At 42.9% G+C, this 24,279-nt stretch overlaps 1 protein-coding gene across 1 annotated transcript; it reads right to left on the bottom strand.

Moving 5' to 3' along the window:
- Positions 1-1,162: 1,162 nt before the first annotated feature.
- Positions 1,163-23,846, bottom strand: LOC137416856 (uncharacterized). The gene is made up of 5 exons (XM_078770347.1): positions 23,540-23,846; positions 23,061-23,447; positions 11,009-11,126; positions 4,067-4,168; positions 1,163-2,697 (listed from the first exon to the last, which is right to left on the bottom strand). The coding sequence occupies exons 2-5, from the start codon at positions 23,440-23,442 to the stop codon at positions 1,776-1,778; spliced, it is 1,524 nt and encodes a 507-aa protein (XP_078626473.1). The 5' UTR covers positions 23,443-23,447; positions 23,540-23,846; the 3' UTR covers positions 1,163-1,775.
- Positions 23,847-24,279: the final 433 nt, after the last annotated feature.

Here is a 24,279-nt window from a genome sequence, read left to right as displayed (position 1 = left end):
ATCACTTACAAAGCTTCACACCGAACCCCTCTGCTTTGCATATGTCATACAGACAAATACATTGGCTAGATACACACGTCAATTAACATCCCAATATACATTCATTCCTCATTCATATACGAGTGAGTCTCCCATTCTTCGCGCGAAACTCAGATCGACTCAAATCATGCCTTTCTCCAGCCACTCCCAAACAATCTTTGCTCATTCATGTTACGTCTCTCATTCAAGGAAAAGGATTTTTGGGACGGGTTTGGACGGGGGTGGGTTGAGGTGAAAAAGGGAAGGCAGGGTGGGGTGTTGGGGTGTTGCCTAGAGCCCCGGGACTGAGCTCAGGTCTTGGAGGGGTGGGGGGTGTTGCCTAGAGCCCCGGGACTGAGCTCAGGTCTTGGGGGGGTGGGGGGTCTTGGTCTGGTATCTGGTCCAGCGGCATCACTCGCTGTTTTACTTGTTTAACTGCTTACTTACTTGTCCTCTGTCCTGTAGCTTCAATAACTATAGCTACAATGCTTAAAATTTCAATATTTCAAAAACCATTCCTGTCCTTCTCACCCTGTGGCCACCTGGCCCATTTCCTGTGAGCTTATTTATTTTCTCTTGTCCACCAGGTCCTGGCCTGTTTCTATCTGGACCTCTGTTGCTTTGGCCTTCTATCTAAGTTTAGCCACAGCCCTTCGTTCCCTGGCATGCAATGGCATACCCCATCTTGTCTCTGGGCTGTTCCTTCCTGGAAAAATCTTGGCCACCTGGTTTCAACCTATATGGCTGTCCGACCTCATTTTCCCCTCCTGGTGCTAACTGTAACTTTAAGCTTACTGTTAAGTCCTTCCTGGTTTATCCTTACTTGTTTATCCTGGCTTTAACAAAGCCACGTCATTCTGAGGCCTAAATGAGCCTTTACTTACAATTTCTGTTCGAGTGCAGACAGCGCGGAAGACAAGGAGACTGAACCCGCGCGAGGGAGGAAGGTACGAATTTGGAATAATAGCCCTCTGATATAAAACAACTCCCACCTTTAATCAAATCAACGTGCCGGCGCCGGCCTCAGGTCAGCCTTCCTCCTGTCCCTCGGGCTCCGTTTCCCGTCCTCCGCGTCTGTTGACACCCCACTCCTGGTACCATCTGTGAAGAATCAGCTCTTCGTTTGCAAAAGAAGTCCACAATAGCCTGGAATGGCGCAGCTTTATTAAAAACCAACTTATACAGATCCGGAAGAAGCCAAGACATCTATAGCAAGAGCCAGTCTCATGCCACGTCAAGCCTTCCTGGAAACACATTGATTCCCAGTCCATTTATATAGGGACACGTTTTATCAGGAAATCTCCGAGGGAACAAACAACACTGGGAGAGGTTCCTCCCCGGTGGGCCAAGCCCCCACCGTCATCCGCCCTGTTATTCGGGGGAGTCAGCCCTTCCTTATCATTCGGACCAAATGTTTCTCTGGGCTCCGAGAAAACAGAAATGTAACTCACAAAGAGTGCATGCTTGGCCAGATAAGCCCAGAGCAAATATATGGGTTCACATGAGTAATTCAAAGCATGTTTATACAGAGTCATGCGTTGCTGTGATTAAAACAAAATATATATGGTTAACGATAGGTTTATGTCCTCTAGCCTCGAAAAAGCACACGTATACAATTTGTTCAGCATGACCTCAGCGAGCCTCTCCTCATCCAAAACTAAAACGAAGCAAAAACCCTTTATTAACTTCATGAAAATAGCATTTTTAAACCAGATTTAAATCATAACACATTAGCAACCAACGTCTATAACTGAACTTTAGGCAATAACAAATCTACTACTTGACATGTGCACACCATTTGTTTCAAGAATACTGCAGTATCTGCTGTGCAGTTCCGACATGTTTAGCTTCGTACCATCTTTTAGAAGGCTTTTGACCAGGCTAAGAAACTCAATATCTGATGCAATTACACCAACATTTGTGTCTTCTGTTGGAGGTTGCCTGGCCTGGCTGTCTCGTTTTGGAGCTCGCTGAACATGCTTCACCCAACATACCAGGTGATACTTCACGTCAATTGCACGAGCATCGTTCGCATTGATAGCAGCACTTAGTTGCACTTTCCATGTGTCATTGGTACTCTGTTCGACGGCTTTCCGTATTTGCTCCCCTGCATTGAATGTGGAAACCTCATGTAAATCTTGACTCTTATCTTCTTGACAAAAGAAGCACAACTCTTTATTGTATTTTGGGGTTGCAGACTGAGTGAAACGTTGAGTGTCCACTTGGTTAGAAGCAGCTGCTGCTTGTTCATTTGGATTACTTGCACTAGAGCAGCTATGGCGACCACGTTTTTTCTGAAGTTGCAGACTTTCTTGCTGTTGACATGCCTTCTCATAACGCTTTCTAGGGCATTCAAGGTGACCAGAGTGACAGGTTTTACCGTAGCATTTGCGGTGCCATTGTGCTTTGTTGGCTTCCAAGTCTTTTTCTGTAACATTTTCCAGTCTGCGGCTAATCTCAGGGAATTCTCCATCTCCATACTGCCCACGTTTGTGAACAAAACTCAAAAACCTTGAATATGATTCAGATTCTGGCTCTGTTACAAGTCCATCACTGTCCGGCTTTTGACATACTATGCAGAGTTTGAAATTGGTCTCCTGCCTTGGTCGTTTGGCGTTGAAAGGACTGTCTGGTCTCTGAAATTCCATCTTCAAGCTGATGAGCAGATGATTCACGTTTCTGTAACAGACAAATATTAGAAACCATGAATGGGGCAAGGGCAAATCAATGTGTTACTCACATAACTGAGACTAGTCAAAATAATTATTAAATGTGTATGAATGATAAAACGTTTTGTTAATGAGGCAAAAGATGAAATAGCGGAGATAATTGGGACATACTATCCGTCGCTAAATAAAATATTCTTTTCAAATTGATGAATTAAAATATCATTTACATAGTACGTTCGATCCAATTTATCATTTGAAAGTATTAAATAATTTGACTTACCAATGGGCACTAATAAAAATCAAGGTATGAATGAGGTTGACTGTAGACCTACATGTAGATACTACAGGTCATTGTATCTTACAAAAGCATTAATTCTTTATCTTAACAGGATTGGAGTCCTTCCCTGAAAAGGGCAAACAGAATATATGTGTGATGCGAACAAGCAAAGTGATTTGGACATCTGCCAGAATCAATTTTGTGTTTTTAGGCAACACATTAAATGATAAAAAATACTAACAATGGCTAAAAACCCAACCAACATGAGCAAATGAGCATGATGAATGAACAGTATAAAGAAAAGCATTGGGAACTTGAATCCAAAAATCAATATTCTAGACATCCGACTTATTTTGCTTGATCGCATCACATGGTTAAAATGACATTTGACATTTCACCTTGGGTCAAGTAAAGTCAAGTACATGTCAAAGGTCAGTTAATATCAAGAACATGTCAAAAGAAAACAATAAGCAACATATTTTTCCAGTTTAGGATCCAGCCGAACACATTTGAGATGGTAACTAATGATTGGCATTCAATCATAATGCGAAGTGATGGGATTTATGTGTATGGTGAAGACTATATGTTAGTTATGCATATTTTTTCTCTAATTCGGTCATTTGCTTATTAATTTGCAGATTGCAAACATCTGAGGGAAAATGACAAAACAAATGTCATAATCAATGTTCCTTGTGAAATTTACCACATTTTGGTACCAAGGTTGATATACCTTGAATGAAGTATGGTCACTGTAATGACGTTTGAACTTTGACCTTGAGTCAAGGTCACTAAAGGTCAACAGAAAAAAATGGCGACATCATTTTTCCGATTAGTAGGACCCAGTACAATACATTTATAGTGGTTGCCCAAAATTAACATGAACTGCACACGAACTTGAAATTGAGTACATAGAGGTCTTTTGGGTCTTCGGGGTCTTTTGCCCCCCCTCCCCCCCACTAATTGTAGAATGTTGTCCAATTTCGCTTTTATCGATTGTCGTTTATTGCAGAGTCTTCTCGTGTGCCTGTGTGGTTATTTGGATTACCCTCATTAACCCTTGCTAAGGTAACCCTCTTCCTTGCAGTCTAAATCTCAGTTTTACCTGGTTGTTTGACATTGCCATGCTTGTTGTGTCCATGAGTTGCCCTGCTGACCTAGCAGCAGTTCATAACCTCCATCATCTTGCTTTTCCATGAGCCTCAATCTTACAGAGAAAAAAGGCGGGAGAAGGAGATAGCACAACATGACAGACAACACAAGTCATATGGTATCACCGGCACCCTTAGCATGTGGCAGTTTCAATTACAACTTTTCCTCTTATCCAATCTCCTCAATTACCAGCTTTGCTTTTCCTCTATACTAATACAAGTCACTGTCACATCAGCCAACATCTTATGATAATAGTCTAATAGTAATAGCGACTAAACCGTCTCCTCCTTTTTCTTCTTCAAATCTTACTATAATTCACCAAATGTCCATCTGTCCGTCCGTCCGTCCGTTTGAAGGTACCACAAAAACGGCTGAACTGATCGCAACGAAATGTTGGGTGGGTAATCCTGGGACCCCCTGGAGTAAAATAGGCAATATTGTTTTTCCATTTTCAGTTTTGGCCTCCAGCATTTTCAGGTTTGGACTCCCGCAAAACGTTATTTTCCCGGGTACCGCACAAACGGCTGCACCGATCGCAACCGAAAACACACAGTTAAAAATAATGACCTCGGACAAAGACCTTTTATAAGGACATGGGTTGAATCCCTGCTTGAGAGAATGCCAACCCCATCCCCGCCATCACGGTCATCTCTCCAACTCACAATCCCACGAGGTATGCGGAAAGGACGACCCAAAACCAATTATCTTCTTTTTGATTCGTATATAAACATCATAAAAGTAAATAATGACCTCGGCCAAAGTTCAAACGATGTGGGTTTAATCTCTACATGAGAGAATTCCACACAGCTATTTGGGCGGTGTATAAGCTAACAGATCGCTGTCCATCGATCTTGCCAAGGCCGTAACACCTATCGGCTCAAAATGCTTTTAACTGTTGACTTGGTAGTTTTTACATTGAAGGAAACATTAACAATGTTGTTAAAAGTTTATTTTTTATATTAACGTTATTTAATTTGTGATTGGAGTTAGGCTGTTTGGAATGAAAAAAAGAGATATCGAGTTCAAGTGAATGACGACATGCAGTGATGGTTTCTACTTTCTAAACGTGAAATTTGTGGATCGCCATATGCAGATTTGCCATTGACTGGGTATGGAACACACGTACCTGTTTGTTTGCGAACGGGTACGTTTTTCATGGAAGTCCTTCACGAACTTGCTGTCCATGGCTGACGTGCGACTGAAGGTGCTACAGGAATGTGGAATTTATTGGTTTCATGCTTTAGCATTCGCCGTTTCTGCATTGTCTGTTTGCTTCTGGCCTCCCACCCGTGCGGGTACCTCACTCGTAAATTTAACACCCAAAACAGTCCGTGAACTCTTAATTACGTTTAGACTGCTGACCCTGAAGACCTTTGACGACCTTTGAAGTCCCCCCAATACCCTCAAGACCACCAAGACTCCTGAAGACCCCAAATACCCTTAAAGACCCAAAATACCCTGAAAGGCCTTGAGGCTCCAAAAGACCCTGAAGACAAAACGACTCCGAAGACCCAAAACACCCCAAAGATCCAAAAGACTCAGAAGACCCAAAACACCTTGAAGATCCAAAACACCTTGAAGATCCAAAACACCTTGAAGATCCAAAACACCTTGAAGATCCAAAACACCTTGAAGATCCAAAACACCCTGAAGTACCATAACACCTTGAAAATCCAAAACACCCTGAAGACCCAAAATACCAAAAAGATTATGAAAGACTCAGAGAAACCAAAAGACAAAAAAGAACCCCAAGACCCAAAAAGAACCAAAAGACCCAAAGAGAACCAAAGACCTAAAAGACACAAAGACTCCAAACACCCAGAAGACCCAAAAGACCCCGAACACCCAAAAGACCCCGAACACCCAAAAGACCCCGAACACCCAAAAGACCCCGAACACCCAAAAGACCCCGAAGACCCAAAAGACCCCGAAGACCCAAAATACCCCGAAGACCCAAAAGACCCCGAAGACCCAAAGGACCCCGAAGACCCAAAGACCCAAAGGACCCCGAAGACCCAAAAGACACCGAACACCCAAAAGACCCCAAACACCCAAAAGACCCCGAAGACCCAAAAGAACCCGAACACCCAAAAGGCCCCGAACACCCAAAAGACCCCAAACACCCAAAAGACCCCGAAGACCCAAAAGAACCCGAACACCCAAAAGGCCCCGAACACCCAAAAGACCCCAAACACCCAAAAGACCCCGAAGACCCAAAAGAACCCGAACACCCAAAAGGCCCCGAACACCCAAAAGACCCCGAAGACCCAAAAGACCCCAAAGACCCAAAAGACCCCGAAGACCCAAAAGACCCCGAACACCCAAAAGACCCCAAACACCCAAAAGACCCCGAAGACCCAAAAGAACCCGAAGACCCAAAAGACCCCGAACACCCAAAAGACCCCGAACACCCAAAAGACCCCGAACACCCAAAAGACCCCGAACACCCAAAAGACCCCGAACACCCAAAAGACCCCGAACACCCAAAAGACCCCGAACACCCAAAAGACCCCGAACACCCAAAAGACCCCGAAGACCCAAAAGACCCAAAAGACCCCGAACAACCAAAAGACCCCGAAGACCAAAAAGATCCCGAAGACCAAAAAGACCCCGAACACCCAAAAGACCCCGAACACCCAAAAGACCCCGAACACCCAAAAGACCCCGAACACCCAAAAGACCCCGAACACCCAAAAGACCCCGAACACCCAAAAGACCCCGAACACCCAAAAGACCCCGAACACCCAAAAGACCCCGAACACCCAAAAGACCCCGAACACCCAAAAGACCCCAAACACCCAAAAGACCCTGAACACTCAAAAGACCCCGAACACCCAAAAGACCCCGAACACCCAAAAGACCCCGAACACCCAAAAGACCCCGAACACCCAAAAGACCCCGAACACCCAAAAGACCCCGAACACCCAAAAGACCCCGAACACCCAAAAGACCCCGAACACCCAAAAGACCCCGAACACCCAAAAGACCCCGAACACCCAAAATACCCCGAACACCCAAAAGACCCCGAACACCCAAAAGACCCCAGGACCCAAAAGACCCTGAAGACCCAAAAGACCCCGAAGACCCAAAAGACCCCGAAGACCCAAAAGACCCCGAACACCGAAAAGACCCCGAACACCCAAAAGACCCCGAAGACCCAAAAGACCCCGAACACCCAAAAGACCCCGAACACCCAAAAGACCCCGAACACCCAAAAGACCCCGAACACCCAAAAGACCCCGAACACCCAAAAGACCCCGAACACCCAAAAGACCCCGAACACCCAAAAGACCCCGAACACCCAAAAGACCCCGAACATCCAAAAGATCCCAAACACCCAAAAGACCCCGAACACCCAAAAGACCCCGAAGACCCAAAAGACACCGAATACTCAAAAGACCCCAAAGATGCAAAACACCCCGAAGATACAAAAGACCCAGAAGACCCAAAACACCCCAAAGACCCAAAACACCCTTAAAGGCCCAGAGGATCCAAAAGACCCTGAAGACCCAAAACACCATGAAGACTCAAAAGACCCACAAAACACTGAAATGATCAAAGATGCCTATCCCTCTGAAACGATGTGTGGTGAGGTGTGCAGAGCGCACCGAGTCATGCTAGTTTTATAAATAACCAAAAAGAAATCGAGATTCTCTCCACAATGTGAGGGTGTATGCTTCAAGTCCACCCTCCATACTGTTCCTCCAACAACTTGTTAAACATCAGACTATAGCATAATCACCATCTCATGTCAGGAGATTGATTATGCCATGGTTGCAATAGGCAAAACTGTTGCACAAAATGAGCTGAGTTGTTTTTTATGCAGTCTGTGGTTGCTGGTTGCATCATTTTCTGGAAGCATGGCTGTGCCGCTGATGCAATGCCAGATGCCAGTCAGCTGGTACTCATTTTGATGATCTCGGGGGAATGACAGGCTGAGTCAACCCACCACAGCAGGGGCTCAAACCCAATATCTCAACCTTTAAGCCAACACCAGGTTTAATGGGCTGAGTGTGAATGCAGACTAATATTAAGATTAACCAGCGTTAAGCCTAGGTCCCCTGTCGGTGAAGTGATGTGAGTTGACAAAGTGGAAGATGCAGAAAACATGCTATGATATGATATGATATGATATTTCGCTCACAAGGTTCAGACATACATGGAGGCGGCCATCTTGGATTTTGACGTGGCGACACAATTTTCAATGGCGTTCTTCCTTATGCCTAGATACACCCACACACCAGATTAGAAGTTGGTACTTCGCTTGTTTTTCAAGATATTCCACTCACAAGGTTCAGACATACATGGCGGCGGCCATCTTGGATTTTGACGTGGGTTGCACCCACACACCAAATTTGAATGCGGTCCTTCGCTTATGCATGCACGCACGCAAACACGCACGCACGGACGGACGGACGGAGGGGAAAGCCATAGTCCCCCTTTCGCTACGCTGTGCGACGGGGGACAACAAACCAAAGTAAATGCTTTGAATCACATAATAAATCAAGAATGTCAAAGATCAAAACAAAGATTAAATGCATTAATAGTGTTGTGGGAATGGCTCCTAGGGGTTAATAGAACCTTCATATAAATCTAGTTATTTCTCAGGAAACTTATTTAGAAGAGCGTAAAGTAGTTAAATGCAATATTACAAATTACAGCGCGATTTTTGGCTGGCAAATGTGATGGGCGCCGTTAAAAACACCCAATTTACCTCAGAGAGCATGAGATGCAGCAGCCATTATGCTCCTGGGAATGCCACTGCGCAAAATCCCACCGACCACCATGCCAATCAACGGCCAATAGCGAATGAGAGCAGAGTTTTGCCTTATCGATGGCCGCAGAACATTTGCCCTGCCGTGGAGTGGAACTGCCTCCAAAAACTCCTGCACACATTTGCCAGTTTGTCCACCATCTCTTCCTGTCTTGTGAATTCACCATGTGTATCTCTCGTGGAGTGTCTGATGGGCCCAGATAATGAAGGAATCTTCTGATCAATCAATGGCAATGACGGCACGTATCGGTCGGGGTTAAAGGGTGATTTTATTGTCTGATGCATCATTTCTTTTTATGCAATGCTTTCATTCTCGTTTCCTTACCCCAAAGACATTTACTCTTAATAAATATACCTGCTCTCGGTGTAAATTACGCTTGTCCTGGCTGCTTTGTTTGGTCATTTAGTCTGTCTAAATCAGGCTTTTTAGGGTGTTCAAACCGCTTTAGACCGCACTCTTGATCTCACGGTTTGCTCGGCCAAATGAATGAGAGGCTTGGCAAATGAAACTGGCGTTTATTGGCGTGACTTCCAGATAATTCTGCAACCCCATGAGTAGTGCAACATCGCAAGTAGGCCTGAGAACTTGATAGGAGCCATGGCCGTAGCCGGTGGTTGAGGTTGCTTTGATAAGACATGCGGGATACAAACTGGGCAATGGGAATGGACCCGTGGCCTTAGCAATATCATTGTTGTCGAAAGAAATACAAACGATCATATCGCTTCCAATTCTTAATCTCCATTCATTGCAAAAGCAAAAACGTGAGAAATGTTTCACAGACTTTATGATGAAATGTATATGTCTAACATTTAATTGATCCTTTCTTGGAAATGGGACAAACATATTTACAAACAAAAAAAAAAATCAATCTTTGTTACAATTGCACTGTGAAAGGTTTGATGCATGTGCTGATTTTTGCTCCTTCATGTGAAATAATTGCATGTGTTTTGACAGTACGAAGCCTGCGTGAATCCCTTGCCACATACGCTGCATGTATATGGTTTAATATGAGTGTGTACACATCCGTGCCATCCCCGTGCCTTCCCCCTCTCCTCTCCTCCCTTTTCCCACCTTCGTTTTCCCTCCCCTCCTCTCCCAGCACCACCTCTCCTCTTCCTTCCCCCTCGCATCCACCCCACTACCTCCATCCCCCCCCCCTCTCCCCTTCCCTTCCCTCCCCTCCACCCTATTCCCTCACCCTCTCCCCTTCCCTCCACCTCCCCTCTCTCTACCCCCTCTCTTAATATTCCAATCATGAAGCGGCTCTGCATTGTGTGGCAACGCCAGGTACTTTGCTAGTGTGAAATAATTGCATGTGTTTCTGACAGTACACCATCTGAGTGAATCCCTTGCCACATACGCTGCATGTATGTGGTTTCACCCCAGTGTGTACACGTCCGTGCCTTTTCAAATCGTATCGATCAGAGAAGGTCCTAGTACAAACTGTGCAAGCATATGGGCGCTCTCCCGTGTGACTACACATGTGATTTTGACGCTGCGACTCCCGATTGAATCCCTTGCCGCATACGTTGCATGGGTATGGCCGCTCCCCTGTATGAAGTCTCATGTGAAGCCGACAGTGCGATGACTGACGGAATCCCTTATTGCATACAGTACAGGTGTATGGGCGCTCCCCTGTGTGAGTTCTCATGTGAATCCGACAGTGCGCCGACTGATTGAATCCCTTACCACATACAGTGCAAGTGTACGGGCGCTCCCCCGTGTGAACCCTCATGTGTCTGTGACAAGTCGTCGAGTGAATGAATCCCTTCCCACATACATGGCAGACGTGAGGCTTCACTCCTGAGTGAATAAGAGCGTGCTTCTTCAAATCTGATCGTTTCGAGAAAGTCTTTGCGCAAACTTCACAAGTGTATGGATGCTCTCCTGTGTGGTGACGCCTCAAAGTATTTCCATCTGTGAATGTCTTCGCGCAAACTGTGCACGTGTACGCATCCTTTCCCGCGTGAATTCGCTCATGAATCCGACTATCTGCCGACTGAACGAATCCCTTGTCAAACACACCGCAGGTGTACCGTTTGTCTCCTGTGTGGATCTCAGCGTGTGTAACAAACATGCCTTCATAATGTGTACTATAAGAACAATCAGTGCATTGGTACTTTTTATCACTGGAAACTTGTTCATGCATGTCCATGTGCATCTTCAAAGCTGCTTTTCTGCTGAAGGTGAGAGAGCACAAGCTGCGTGGTAATTTCTTGCTGAGCTCCTCCTGTTCCCCTGTGAAGAACATCAATTCATTAAATAAATAAATAAAACATTCCTCAGCATCTAGTTTGCATTTAATGGAAACTTAACGTACCATATCAAATGACATGTTGATTACATGTGAAGTCTGACATCCAGCGAATACGCAAACCTTTCAAAATGGCATAATCTGCCCCAGAATGCTCGACGCACATTAGATTGCTCGTTTTTGTACATATGTTACATATGTGCATTTTCTTCACAAAACCACCTGTGAATCCTGACTTGTTTTCCGGCTTATCCTGCTTGCTTGCGACGGTTTCACCTGCCTCCTAAAGGAATCTGAGATAAGACATTGGTCGTGGTCCTGTACTGCTGGAGTTCCCGGCGTCACGTAGGATTTGGTTGCTCAGCCAAAAGTGAGACCTGTCCCGTGATTGCCGTTGGCATGGCACTCGTCTGTTGCAGGACTTCCAACCGCACAGTAACATGATGTTGAACGTGTGATTTAATGGGAGGTCACTGTGGTGGGGACTGACATGGTCACTCATCAAATGAATAGGAATGAGGTGTGTGTGTGTGTGTGTGTGTGTGTGTGTGTCTCTGTGAATGAAAGAGAGGGATAGAATTGTAAGGAACAGAAATGAAAAAACGAGATGTGTGAGATGATTGACATTTCTTTTGGTGAGGCTTCTCCCGCTGATTTGTCATTATCTTTTGGTGGAAAATCCACTATACTGTTTCTCATATATTTATATATTTCTTCTATGTTGATGTGATTTTAATGTGTTTGTTAAACTACATTTATATGATATTTTATGTTTGTTCAACGACATTTCAAAACATGAAAATGATGAAATTATACAAAATGAAAGGTAAAGCAGGGCAGCCCCCAGCTGAACTAGCCTCCCTGGGGACTAACCCTCCTCAGAGGATTTGTGTTCCTCGACAAGGTAATGCTGTAGTTAACTCAGATATCCAGGCTGTAGGAGGTGGCCATTCTGGGTTAGCCAATGGGGAACACTTGTCCGAAGTCAAAGTGCGTAAATGTGGGATTTGCAATTGCAAAACTTGTCTTATATTTACCACAAACAATATAATTAGTTGTACAGTAACGGCTAGATGTTACAAGTTAAAAGAAACTAAAGAATTAATTACATGTAAAACCTCAAATATAGTTTACCTATTGACCTGTAGCAAATGTGCGATGATGCAATATGTTGGTGAAACAATGCAGAGATGTAATGTGAGAATGAATGCACACAGGAGCGGCATGATAAACCCAGATCGAACTACTGGTTGTCCACTACTTACCCATCATTTTACTTCTGGATATTGTAAAAATGCGAGCTTCATTGTTCAGGTTATAGAAAAGATAAGCGGAAATGGCCGTAAAAATAATGGGATGGAAGATAAAACAATCACACAATTACGTAAGCGTAGAGAACTTTTCTGGATTAAAGAATTAAGAACTGCTTACCCTTATGGATTAAATGAAAGAATTAATGACACATACACAGCAAAATGGACAAAACATCATCGCTTCTGTTTTTAACACCTTACCACGAGACTCTCAGAGACACAGAGTACATAACTATGGACGTAAATGTCCAATTATAGACACACCACAACAAATTGTAAATGAATGGTTAGATCTTAACAAATCCAATATCTGCACATTACTTAACAGCAGCAGAATTAAGATTAATACCTTTAAAAAAACCAAAAAAAAAAAACTGAAAGAAGTTTGGCAAATCGTGAACAGATTAATGGAAGAGGACGATCAAGAGGAACTCCCAATCCAACACATGGAAGCAATTCTGGACATGATTGATCATAAAATGTACAAAGAGAAACCTAAAAAAGTGAATCATAGAAAAGACAATGATATCATCAAAATTATGTTTGATAACAAAGGGGTGGAAATGATAAATATCGAGAAAATACTTCAACATAAGGAAGTGTGGAGTAAACTTCCAGAAACAATACAACAGAGAGAGCAACTAAGAGTTGTGTACACTTTGGGAAATTCAATTCGGGGAAAGATCTTCAACTACAAGGACACTGTGCAATCTATAGATGTGGAGGAATGGTTAAATAACACACATCATTGTAATTGTGAACATCCCGCATTCAAAGATCCACATCATAAACACGTCATCACAGGTGATCTCAGAATAGTGAAAGATAAAAGATTATGTGCATTACTTACAAAAGGACCAAATTATAGAGAAAATAAAAGAATAAACTGGAATAAAGCAATGGAACTTACAATGATGGGACTGGGCGAATGGATGAAAGAACAAATTGATAAACATAAAGTACCAAACACACAAATGGCTTTATGGTTGGAGGAGGTAGAGAAACATGTGAAAAGGAGAGTTGTTGATTTGAAAAGAAAAGTTCGAATCAATAATCCGAAGGCAATTTTAAACAATCCAGAGACACGTGATTGCTTAAGGCAGCTTCAAACACAATATGTTATTGTTCCAATTGACAAAGCAAATAATAATATTGCATTTGTATGTAAAACATTCTACATTCAAACACTTTTGGAAGAATTGGGCTTAGACACGGGAATTTCAAAGACCGACAAAATAAGTAACGATAACGAAACAGACTTGATACAACACCATACAAATCACTCAACGGTGAGAAGACTGCTAGTTCCGGATAAACACCATAAATTACCATTCATTTACTGGATCCCAAAAATGCACAAACACCCTTGTAAGATGAGGTTCATCATCGCAAGTAGAGAATGTAGTTTGAAACCTTTGTCGGGTAGTATTACAGCGGCAATGAAACTAATCTATAAATGCTTTAAAAACTAACATGAAAAAGTGAAGTTATATTCTGGTATTAAGAAATTCTGGATCATTGACAATTCCAAACCGGTAATCGACAGTGACCACAACATTAACAACAAGGGTAAAGCAAAATGTCTTTCAACCTTTGATTTTTCCACATTTTACACAAACATTCCACATGACAAGCTGGTACCGCATTGGACAGAGCAATACATAAAGCATTTGCAGGAGGTAATAAAGTATACATTAATGTATATCAAAACAGAGCACACTGGTCTGCAAAGGATAATCAATATTAATGCAGTTTTTCAAAAAGTAAACTCAAAGAAAGTATTCGATTTCTGCTAAACAACAGTTTCTTTACATTTGGCAACAAGATACTCCAGCAGACAGTGGGCATACCCATGGGTTCAGATCCGGCCCCTTTCTTTGCAAATTTGTTTCTGCACATGTACGAGTTTGATTGGGTCCAGAACATGTGCAGGAATAAATTAACAACTGCATGAAGATGCGGAAACATCTTCAGATTCATTAATGATTTGTTGGCAATTAATGATGGATTTATATTTGAGCAGCTTCATGATGATATATATCCAAAAGAACTTGAATTAAAAAAGGAAAACCAAACTTCCACTTCAGTTTCCTTTTTAGAATTGCAAATTGATATCCATAATAATATATTTCACACCAAATTATTTGATAAACGAGATGCATTTCCATTCCACATTGTCCGAATGCCTTTCTTCGACAGCAACATTCCCAAAAAGCTATTTTATGGTACGGTTGCAGGTGAAATAATTAGGACTGTGAGAGCAACCACACACAGCTCTGAACTGGTCAATAAATTACAACAACTAGTCAGACGTATGTTAGCGCAGGGAGCTGTAGTTGGTATATTAAAACAAGTTTCTTTAAAATCACAAAACGACACCAAATCGAATTAGTAAAATACAATACGAATATTAAAAATATTATTCATGAGATCTTTATGTAAATACAGTACAATATAATAATTAAATATACTACAAATCAATGTTGCTAAGAATTAGTGGTTGCTAGGATACGGCAGCATGCCAAAAACCGTTATAAATGACAGTTTGAACATTCTAAGTGTACAATATAATATTATATTACAGTACAATATAATACAAGTACAGTACAATATAATAGTATTCATGAGATCTTTATGTAAATACAGTACAATATAATAATTAAATATACTACAAATCAATGTTGCTAAGAATTAGTGGTTGCTAGGATATGGCAGCATGCCAAAAACCGTTATAAATGACAGTTTGAACATTCGAAATAGAGCTTGATAGAAAGGTAGGTGGTGTGGTCATGCTGTTTGGTCGATTGATGTGTTTAAGGGTAAGATGTGAATGATTTAATGATATTATCATATTATAGAGTGTGTAAGGAAAATTATACATATATGATAACACATTAAATCCTATTGCAAGTAAAGTTGTGATAAGTGATGTTGCATTGATGGGTTGACTGACTGCCTGGACGCAACTGAGGTTGTGGATCCACTGATTTACCATCAATTGATGTGGATCCATGATCGAGGTTGTGGATCCGCCGTTTGGAGAGGTCCTGGGCTGAAAGGATTGAAACCTCGAGGAAGAACGGTGCCCAGCTGATGATCCATGCAGTCGGGAAACTAGTCAGTTGCTTATGGGTTAAGGTTCTTGCTTTAGGTGGAGAAACTATGTTTGAGGTTTACAATTTAAATAAAGTTGAATATGGGATGTTGTAAAATTAACATCATTTACAACAATCCTTTAAATTTATTTAAGTTTAGGAACAACCGATACTGTACAATTAATTGTGTGTGTGTGTGTGTGTGTGTGTGTGTGTGTGTGTGTGTGTGTGTGTGTGTGTATGTATGTATATATATATATATATATATATATATATATATATATATACAGTGGAACCTCGACTTACGAGTGCCCCAACTTACGAGTTTTTCGAGATACGAGCCGTCACTCTGGCAGTTTATTGCTTTGAGATGCGAGCCGAGATCCGAGTTACGAGCTTTCGCCACCCGGTCACGTGGTTATCTTGCCGTTCAAGTACAGTATCTCTGTCGTATAGCGCTAATGATATATAACGCCGCCGATAATGATATGATAATTTATGATAATCTATGCAGCACGACATGGTCCTCACGTCACACAAGGTGCCTTTGCCGGCGCAAAACGGCTCTCTCAGGGTCAAACTCGGTATCGTTTTGAGCGCACGGTTCAGACCTTCAAGAAAAAGTTTATTTTGTAAAAATCGAGCCACGCGTTCAAAAGATATGACCGGTTTTGTTCGCCGGCACGTCGGCGCTCGAATCGAATCGAGTTAAAACGAACACTGCCGTTGTCGGGTCCGTCTGAGACAACCACCGGGCCTAGAACGCTGGGACCGGTCTCGTTGGATAGGCCTGGATCAGATCTCGAAACGCTGGAAGCTGCACCTCTCTATGATAATCTTGTGGACCATGACAAGAGATCGTGCGACACGTGGTTATCATGCCGTGCAAGTACAGTATCTCTGCCGTCAACTTGTTCAGAGTGCCGGCGATAGCTCGCCTTCTCTTTGTGGAAAACACGGTGAGATCCTTAACATCCAACAACTAATGGGACGCAAACGGGGCGCCCAGTTTAGCGGTACACCCATTGATGAATCACCCTGCCTGTGATTCACCCATGACAGGTTATAGCTGGGTCGGGATTCAAACCCAGGCTGGACAGTTTAGACTTTAGAGTCAAGTGTGCGTACCTCCAGTCCAGGCCATCCTGCCAACTTGTATGCTGCATACAGGTGAAATATAAAGCGCGAGATATTTTTATATATACTGTATATTAAAAAAAAAAATTGCTGTGGTTTTTGGCGGGCTGGAACGGATTAATAGCATTTCAATGGGGAAATTTGATTTGAGATACGAGCAATTTGAGTTACGAGCTCGGTCACGGAACGGATTAAACTCGTAAGTCAAGGTTCCACTGTATGTATGTATGTATGTATGTGTGTGTGTATGTATATATATATATATATATATATATATATATATATATATATATATATATATATATATATATATATATATATATATATATATATATATATATATATATATATATATATATATATATATATATATATATCAGTCACTATGCGAAGTCCCTGGTGTTGGGCTAGCGGCTCGGGTGCCGGCTTAGGATCCTAGGATCCTGGGTTCGAATCCCGGTCAATCGCTGAATTAACGCCAGGGGGGTTGACTCAGCCTGTCATCCTTCCGAGGTCGGCTAATTGAGTACCAGTTCACTGGTAATTCCCTGCTTGTCGTTAAAGGCGGCAAAAAGGGTTGGTGTCAGGAAGGGCATCCGGCCGTAAAACATTGGGGGACCGAAATTTTGGGGAAATTGGGGAAATTGGGGAAATATTGGGGAAATACATGCTGGTGGTCAAAGGGGACCGAAAAACAACAACAACCACAGTTCCCGAAAAAGGCCAACCCCCGCTTGCGGGGAAAAAATGGCCTCTAAAGGTGCTTTTTTTTTTTTTTTGTCACTATGCGACCTTCATATCATCAGTGGAGAACCGCCAGCAAGGTGTCCCATACAGCTGCTGCTGCACCTTGCTGGGAGCGATAACTTTGCAGGCAAGGCAGACGTGCATGGCGATGACGTCATGTTGTCCGCTCATTAGGTTGGAGAACCAGATTACAGATACCATTATTAGTAACTCCCAACCGCAACCAGGTCGACTCCATATGATGAGTGGATACCAGAGATAACGTCACCGCGTGGCAGGCGGTGCTTATCGCTCCCAGCAAGGTGCAGCAGCAGCTGTATGGGACACCTTGCTGGCGGTTCTCCACTGATGATATGAAGGTCGCATAGTGACTGATATAAAAACCGAAAGGGTCACAGAGTTACAAGTGTATGGAAAGCCTCACTGCGTTGCCCTGATGAAGCCCCAACAAGGGCGAAACCAGGTCGGTAACTGTGAGTTTTGCATGCACTTGTGACAGTATCTGTATTTATAATCCGTAATGACGCACTGCTAGATGGTTCCTCTGGAACTTTGCAGGCAAGGCGGACGTGCATGTCGATGACGTCATGTTGTCCGCTCATTAGGTTGGAGAACCAGATTACAGATACCATTATATATATATATATATATATATATATATATATATATATATATATATATATATATATATATATATATACTGTCATCCCTCGCTATATCGCGCTTCACTTTTCGCGGCTTCGGTACATCGCGGGTTTTTCTCGCTAGTATATGTAAAATTATATATCGGATTTTTCATTATATCGCGGGATTCTGCGGCTTATAGGTATTTTTATTTTTTTAGATTTTAATTATTTTTGCGGTAAAATAAGCATTTTCTAGCCTAAAAAATTAATAATAATAATAAAAAATATATAACACATTAATTAAAACCTATATTAAAAGAATATTACAGTAAATCGAAATAAAATACGCATTATAAATGAGTAGACAAAGAATCGCGCATTTTGCAAGTCCTGTATTCTGGGGGTAATTAACTTGTCCATGATTCTGGGGGTAATTAACCCATCCATAAGGAGGGTTCTTGGACGGTTCTTCGCTACTTTAAGTAATTTGCAAGGTTGATGCCAAACTGTGTCCTGCAGTTTAATGATCAATATGGTTTTAAGAGTCATCATACTTTGGGTAACCTCTAATTTACAATAACTTATGTTTACAACTTAGAGCCACATGATCATGATGACGATTTCGATGATGTTGTCTTAAGCTGCAATTAAATTAAGTCGCTGAGTAACATGAATGACCGAGGCTGTGGAGGATGGGATTTTTCGGTCATTACCTTTTGATACAGATGAGATATCTGCTTCATCACTGCATCAGATCAGGAATAACCACCCTCCTCACCTCCTCTCCACCCCCCACTGCTTCCTACAAATTAACCATCAGGAAGCTGCTGCATATGCAAGAGGAAGCTAATGCATTTCTTATTAATTTTCAAAATGAATCATCATCTCTATTTTGAATAGCTCATGAAGACTTATTTATGCTTAGGCCTCAGGTTTGATTAAAGGCACTTTTGTCAATTATTGCCTTTTGCTTTCAAAAACACAATTTGCATCAATGTAAATACTTTGTTGTACTGTACTTGTGTAGTTCCATGATCATATGTGTATGTTTGTTTGTTAATTAATTGCAATTATAAAAGAACTTGCATCAATGTACTGTACAGCTATATATACACGTACAAATATTTTTCTAATACGTAAGGACTAAGGATGGGTCTCAAAAGTGTGTTTAAGAGTGTAGAAAGGGTTCATAAGAGCGTGGGAAAGGTTTATAAGAGTATGGGGAGGGTTTTTAAAGGCTTAAAATATATAAAAATAATAAAATTAATATATGGTTTCTACTTCGCGGATTTTCACCTATCACGGGGGGTTCTGGAACGTAACTCCCGCGATAAACGAGGGATGACTGTATATATATATATATGTCAGTTGGTGTGAAGCCAGTCCTTCGATTTACATACATTTCTACATCCCTGGACCAACCTCCACCAAATTCTGTATACGTGTCAGTGGTCCACAGTCACGTCATGGCCAGAAAAAATCCCCTCTACCTCTCCCCTGCCCCCAAAGGAGATTATCTGCATGTGTATGTGCGAAGGTATGAAAATCATAGAAGAAAAATAAATAAATAAATAAATTAATTGGCTGTGCTAAACTCTACCAGATTTTGCATACATGCTGGTGGTGTCCAAATTCAGGTCATGGGCACAAACAAAATCCACCACCCATCCCCACCCTCCCAACAAGGAAACTGTGTAGTCTGAGAATAAATAAATAAAAATGGCCCATCATTGCCATGGTGTAATCTCAAGTTAATTTTTGCTTCAGCTTTAAACATCAATCTTCTTGAGTGTAAAGGTGGGAGGGATGGATAGTTATGGTATGGGTGGTGATATAGAGTCAAATGGTGTGTGTTATGCTGGTATATGGGCCACAAACGGGAAGGTCAAGGTTTGAGAAGCAGGAATTCAGGGACACACTGGATAGGATGGTGGGAATGGATGAGATGGAGGTGATGCTGTGCATTGCAGGGGACTTTAACGTGCATGTCGGAGTAGTGGAGCCGAGTGAAGAAAAATGTGTGGGTAAATTTTTGTTGGGGAAACTAGGAATAGAGAGGGTCAAGAGCTGGTGGCGAGGAATGGAATTGTCATGACTGGTTCGTTCTTTCAAAAGCAGGAATTATCTTTATCCACAAGATTTTCTATTGGAGTAGACAGCACAGAACAGAACTGAATTTGGTGGTGGTAACGAAGCGGCAGTTGTGGAGGGTTGAAGATTGCATGGTAGTGGCGGCAGATCATGTTACCTCCCAGCACAAGCCTGTGGTGTTTGGGGTGAGGATGAAGAAAAGGAGGAAGGTTAAGAGCAGGGGTCAGAAGGTTATTAGGTGGGGGACGTGTAGGGGAAACGACACTGGGGCAAAGGTTGGGCGCTTGCATTGAAGGGAATGAATGAACAGCGAAAAAGGAATGAGACAACGTAACCTAAAAGTAAGAGGACGTTGGGTTATGTAGGTTAATGGGGGTAGAAAGGTTTGTGAGTTGCGATGGTGGATTGCATCGTTGTAATATACCTTTATTGGAGGTGGCTCCAAAAAGTCTGGTCATGATGTGAAGAATTGTCGTTGTCATCGTCCTCCTAATTTGATTACCAAGGGAGCCATCTCTGGATTATGAAGGACTTCACACAGACGACCAAGGGGTGGGAGCGGAGGGGAAGTCACAGCAAAAGGTAATCCCGGTGCTTGGGATGTGCAAGAGCAGTACGTGGAGTTAGAAATGGAGTTGTTGATACTCTGCCGCTAGGACGGTTTAGGTCAATCAAATTAGAGGAGACAATAGCCAGAGAGAGACACTCAGGAACCAGGGACATTAGGGTGGTTCTTCAAAATGAAAGTTAGAAAATTCACGCTCCTAAAACTTAAACAATTTTGTATATCTGAAAAAACCCTTGTAGCGAAATTTTAAGCCATTTGGACTAAAGTTAGGGGTTGCACACGGAGTTTGTAATTTCACATATTTGGCTCGCATAAATGTTTGGAGTCAATTATTTATTCTCCACTGCTATACTTGTGATTTTGACCATTACATTTAACCTATGACTTTGCTATGTACTGCTCATTTTGAAGTTGTTTTTAAGTTAATTGAATACAGTACAGCTGTACTCTGGTAAGCTCGGTGTTGGCTTAGTGGTTAGGGTGCCAGCTTGGGATCTTAGGATCCCGAGTTCGAATCCCGGTCGATCACTGAATTAACGCCAGGGGGGGGGGGGGGGGGGGGGGGTTGACTCAGCCTGTCATCCTCCCAAGGTCGGCAAATTGAGTACCAGCTTGCTGGGATAAATTATCCCAGTGTGTACCCCAATTTAGAATAGGTACACCGTATCCCTGCACGTTGTAGGAGGCGACTAAGGGTTGGCATCAGGAAGGGCATCCGGCCATAAAAACATTGCCTCAAACAGGGAATGTTTGAAGGTTTGTGAGTTGTCTTGTGAGTTTGAAGGTTTGAAGTTACAATCTTGGCACAGATTGTCATGGGGCCCGCAAGGCTAACCCCCGCTCTAGCGGGGAAAATGGCCTTAAAACGATCATTCATTCACAGCTGTATGCTGATGTATGTAGTTGCTCTCATTGAAGAGTGCAATCGTCTCCTGACAAGGGATGAACAGCAAACCCAGTATCTGCTTCAAGTTGTGACAGAACATCGCAAGAGGTTTCCCGATTGCTTAACGGGCAACAATGAGTGGCTGACAACCATGAGTCACTGTGCAACCCCTAAAAAAATATTTCACATGCAGAAGTTTTACCTTAATACCAAATAAATTAAAGGTTAGGAGTAAAACAATTTAATTTTTTTTTTTTTGCCTTATGTAGCTACGAACCACCCTAAGGGACATCCTGTGGGAGGAGTCTGGGCTGGCAGCAGTTGGAATGAAGTCAGAGATGGAGGGAGAAGAGAAACTGGGAGGAAAAGTAGAAGTATGGTTGTAGCTTTGGGGAGAGTAGCATTTTTTATTGGTTTGCAGAGTCAATGCTCATGGAAGAGCTAGAACAATGAATGGCAACACACGAGGAACAGTAGAGAGACAGAGAGATTGGGGGGGGGGGGGGGGGGGGGGAGAGAGAGAGAGAGAGAGAGAGAGAGAGAGAGAGAGAGAGAGAGAGACAGACAGACAGACACAGAGAGATGGAGAGGAGGGGGACACCAACAGCAGAGTTGAAGAAAAAGACAGAGGAAGAATTGGACAAACAATGGGTGTAGGGAGGAATGGGGAGCAGGAAAGGACACATGGGGTGGAAATGATGGATACAGAAGGAAACTCCCAGGAAGGAAAAACTGGAAATTTGGAAGGAGAGTTGTAAGGAAAAGGTCATGGTATTGGAATGGAGATGGTCTGAGATGGTGGTGAACAATTGACTTGAAAACCTGAAGGGAAGATCGAGATTGAAGAGAATATGGAAGTTGGTCTCACAGGTGAGAGAAAAAAAAAAACAGAAAAAAAAGAGGAGAACGGATGAGTGGAGGTGAGCACTGATCCTGGATTTCGGGAGCTTCACCAGAAGGCAGTTGATGGTAGACCGTGTGCGTCCTACAGGAACCTGGGGGATTTGGGGTACAAAGCACAGAAAGAGCAGAGGGTGCAAGACCAGAAATAAGGTAGTAGATGTAGGAAATAGAAGGGGGAAGAGACCACCAACCTGTCTGCGATGGGAAAGTTATAGGTCCGTAGACCCAGCTTCAAACCTGGAATATTCCAATGATGTTGAAGACCTTCATTTTCACGGTATCAAGCTGAGCGGGATGCAAGGCAGGGGTGCCAGCCCAGAGGGTAGAGCAGTACTCCATCAAGGCGCAGATGAAGGCCTTGTAGATGGATAGGAGCTCAGGTGTGCCAAGGAAGGACTTTGTACGATGGAGGATGCCATAATATGTAATAAATGGATAAACCCTCACCTGGTCAACAATTCTGGAAGAACTTTCACCATCAGAACGCAGTAGATTACATCGAAAGATATAAATAGAGTTTATCACGAAGTGACCGCAATTGTGACGTCTCACCATATTCCGCGTCATTTCTCTCTTCTTCTTCACGACCAACCAAGTCCTCGTCTTCGATCTTGATCTCTAAGTCTCCAGGAGGTCCTTCGGTCTCTTCAGCAAACATTTCACGTCCGGTCACGACGGTCCGTCCCGATCCTCGCCCCGCTCGGCACGAATCCATGTACCGACAGAGCTCGACGTACATGGTGAAGGTAAACTTCCGTGCGGACAAAGAACACAGTCGATCCCTCACCGGAGCGGGCTCGGCTCGGGCACAGAGAGCTCCGAAGATCTCGATCCCCATCTCCGTAACCACAGCTCGGAGAGAATCCTCTGATAGACCCAGGGTCTTCAACCAGGCGGGAACTGGACCGAGATCCCCACAAACTCTCGAATCCATAATATCTGTGAATAAATAAATAAAAACGATAAAAATAAATAAATAATCCGAGTTCGATTTAATTTATTTATTTTAATTTTTTTTTTACACAACTCACGTTTATTCTCTCTTTCTCTCTCTTAATAGTTGTGACGTCACTGTTCCGGTTTATAACGACTCGTCACGATCGCCAAACGCGGGTTCGTCATCCAGGGTCTGAATTTGTGATTTGTTCAGAATGCCGGCGATACGTCGCCTACTCCTTACGAAATACACCGTGGGATACCTCGCTGATTCATCACCGTGTACGCGAATTACAGGTAAAAGGTAAATGCGATACCTCAACAAGCTGGACCACCTGTCAGATCCGTCATCAAAGAGTGAAGGAAAAGAAGTCTCTCCTCAACATCAATTTCCGGCGCGTCATCAGCTCGAGAGAAAAAGAATTGTTGTGGTTGTTGTTATTTGGTTTATTCATATATTTACTAACTACAGTAATGTACAGTACTTCGAAATTGCAAATCAATTTACAACGATGTATACACGTCTCCTGATGAAAATAAACCTTCACGATGTTGATGAGAGGTCAGAGTTCACCTCACGTGACCTTTTCCTGAAACGAGGAGTGAGCCAATAGGCCGTGTGACGTGTCGCGTGCTCTCGCGAGATCACCGTCCGGGCGGGAAGGGCAGGTGATTGTGGAAATGATGGCTCTAAATTTCCACTCACATGCGGTCATACAGTGGTTAGATTAATTATATTGGGGGTTTGTGCCAGTGTTCTTGTTAGTGACGTCTAAAAGGCAACTCGCATGGTGACCAGCAGAGCTCGTCGACCCCAGCTGCCGGTCATCATTTC

Source organism: Myxine glutinosa, chromosome 1 (genome assembly GCF_964187855.1).
Source record: "Myxine glutinosa chromosome 1, kmMyxGlut1.1, whole genome shotgun sequence".
In the NCBI taxonomy this organism is placed as follows: Eukaryota; Metazoa; Chordata; class Myxini; order Myxiniformes; family Myxinidae; genus Myxine; species Myxine glutinosa.
Note: the sequence above shows the minus strand (reverse complement) of the source record. Positions and strands in the feature narration are given on the sequence as shown.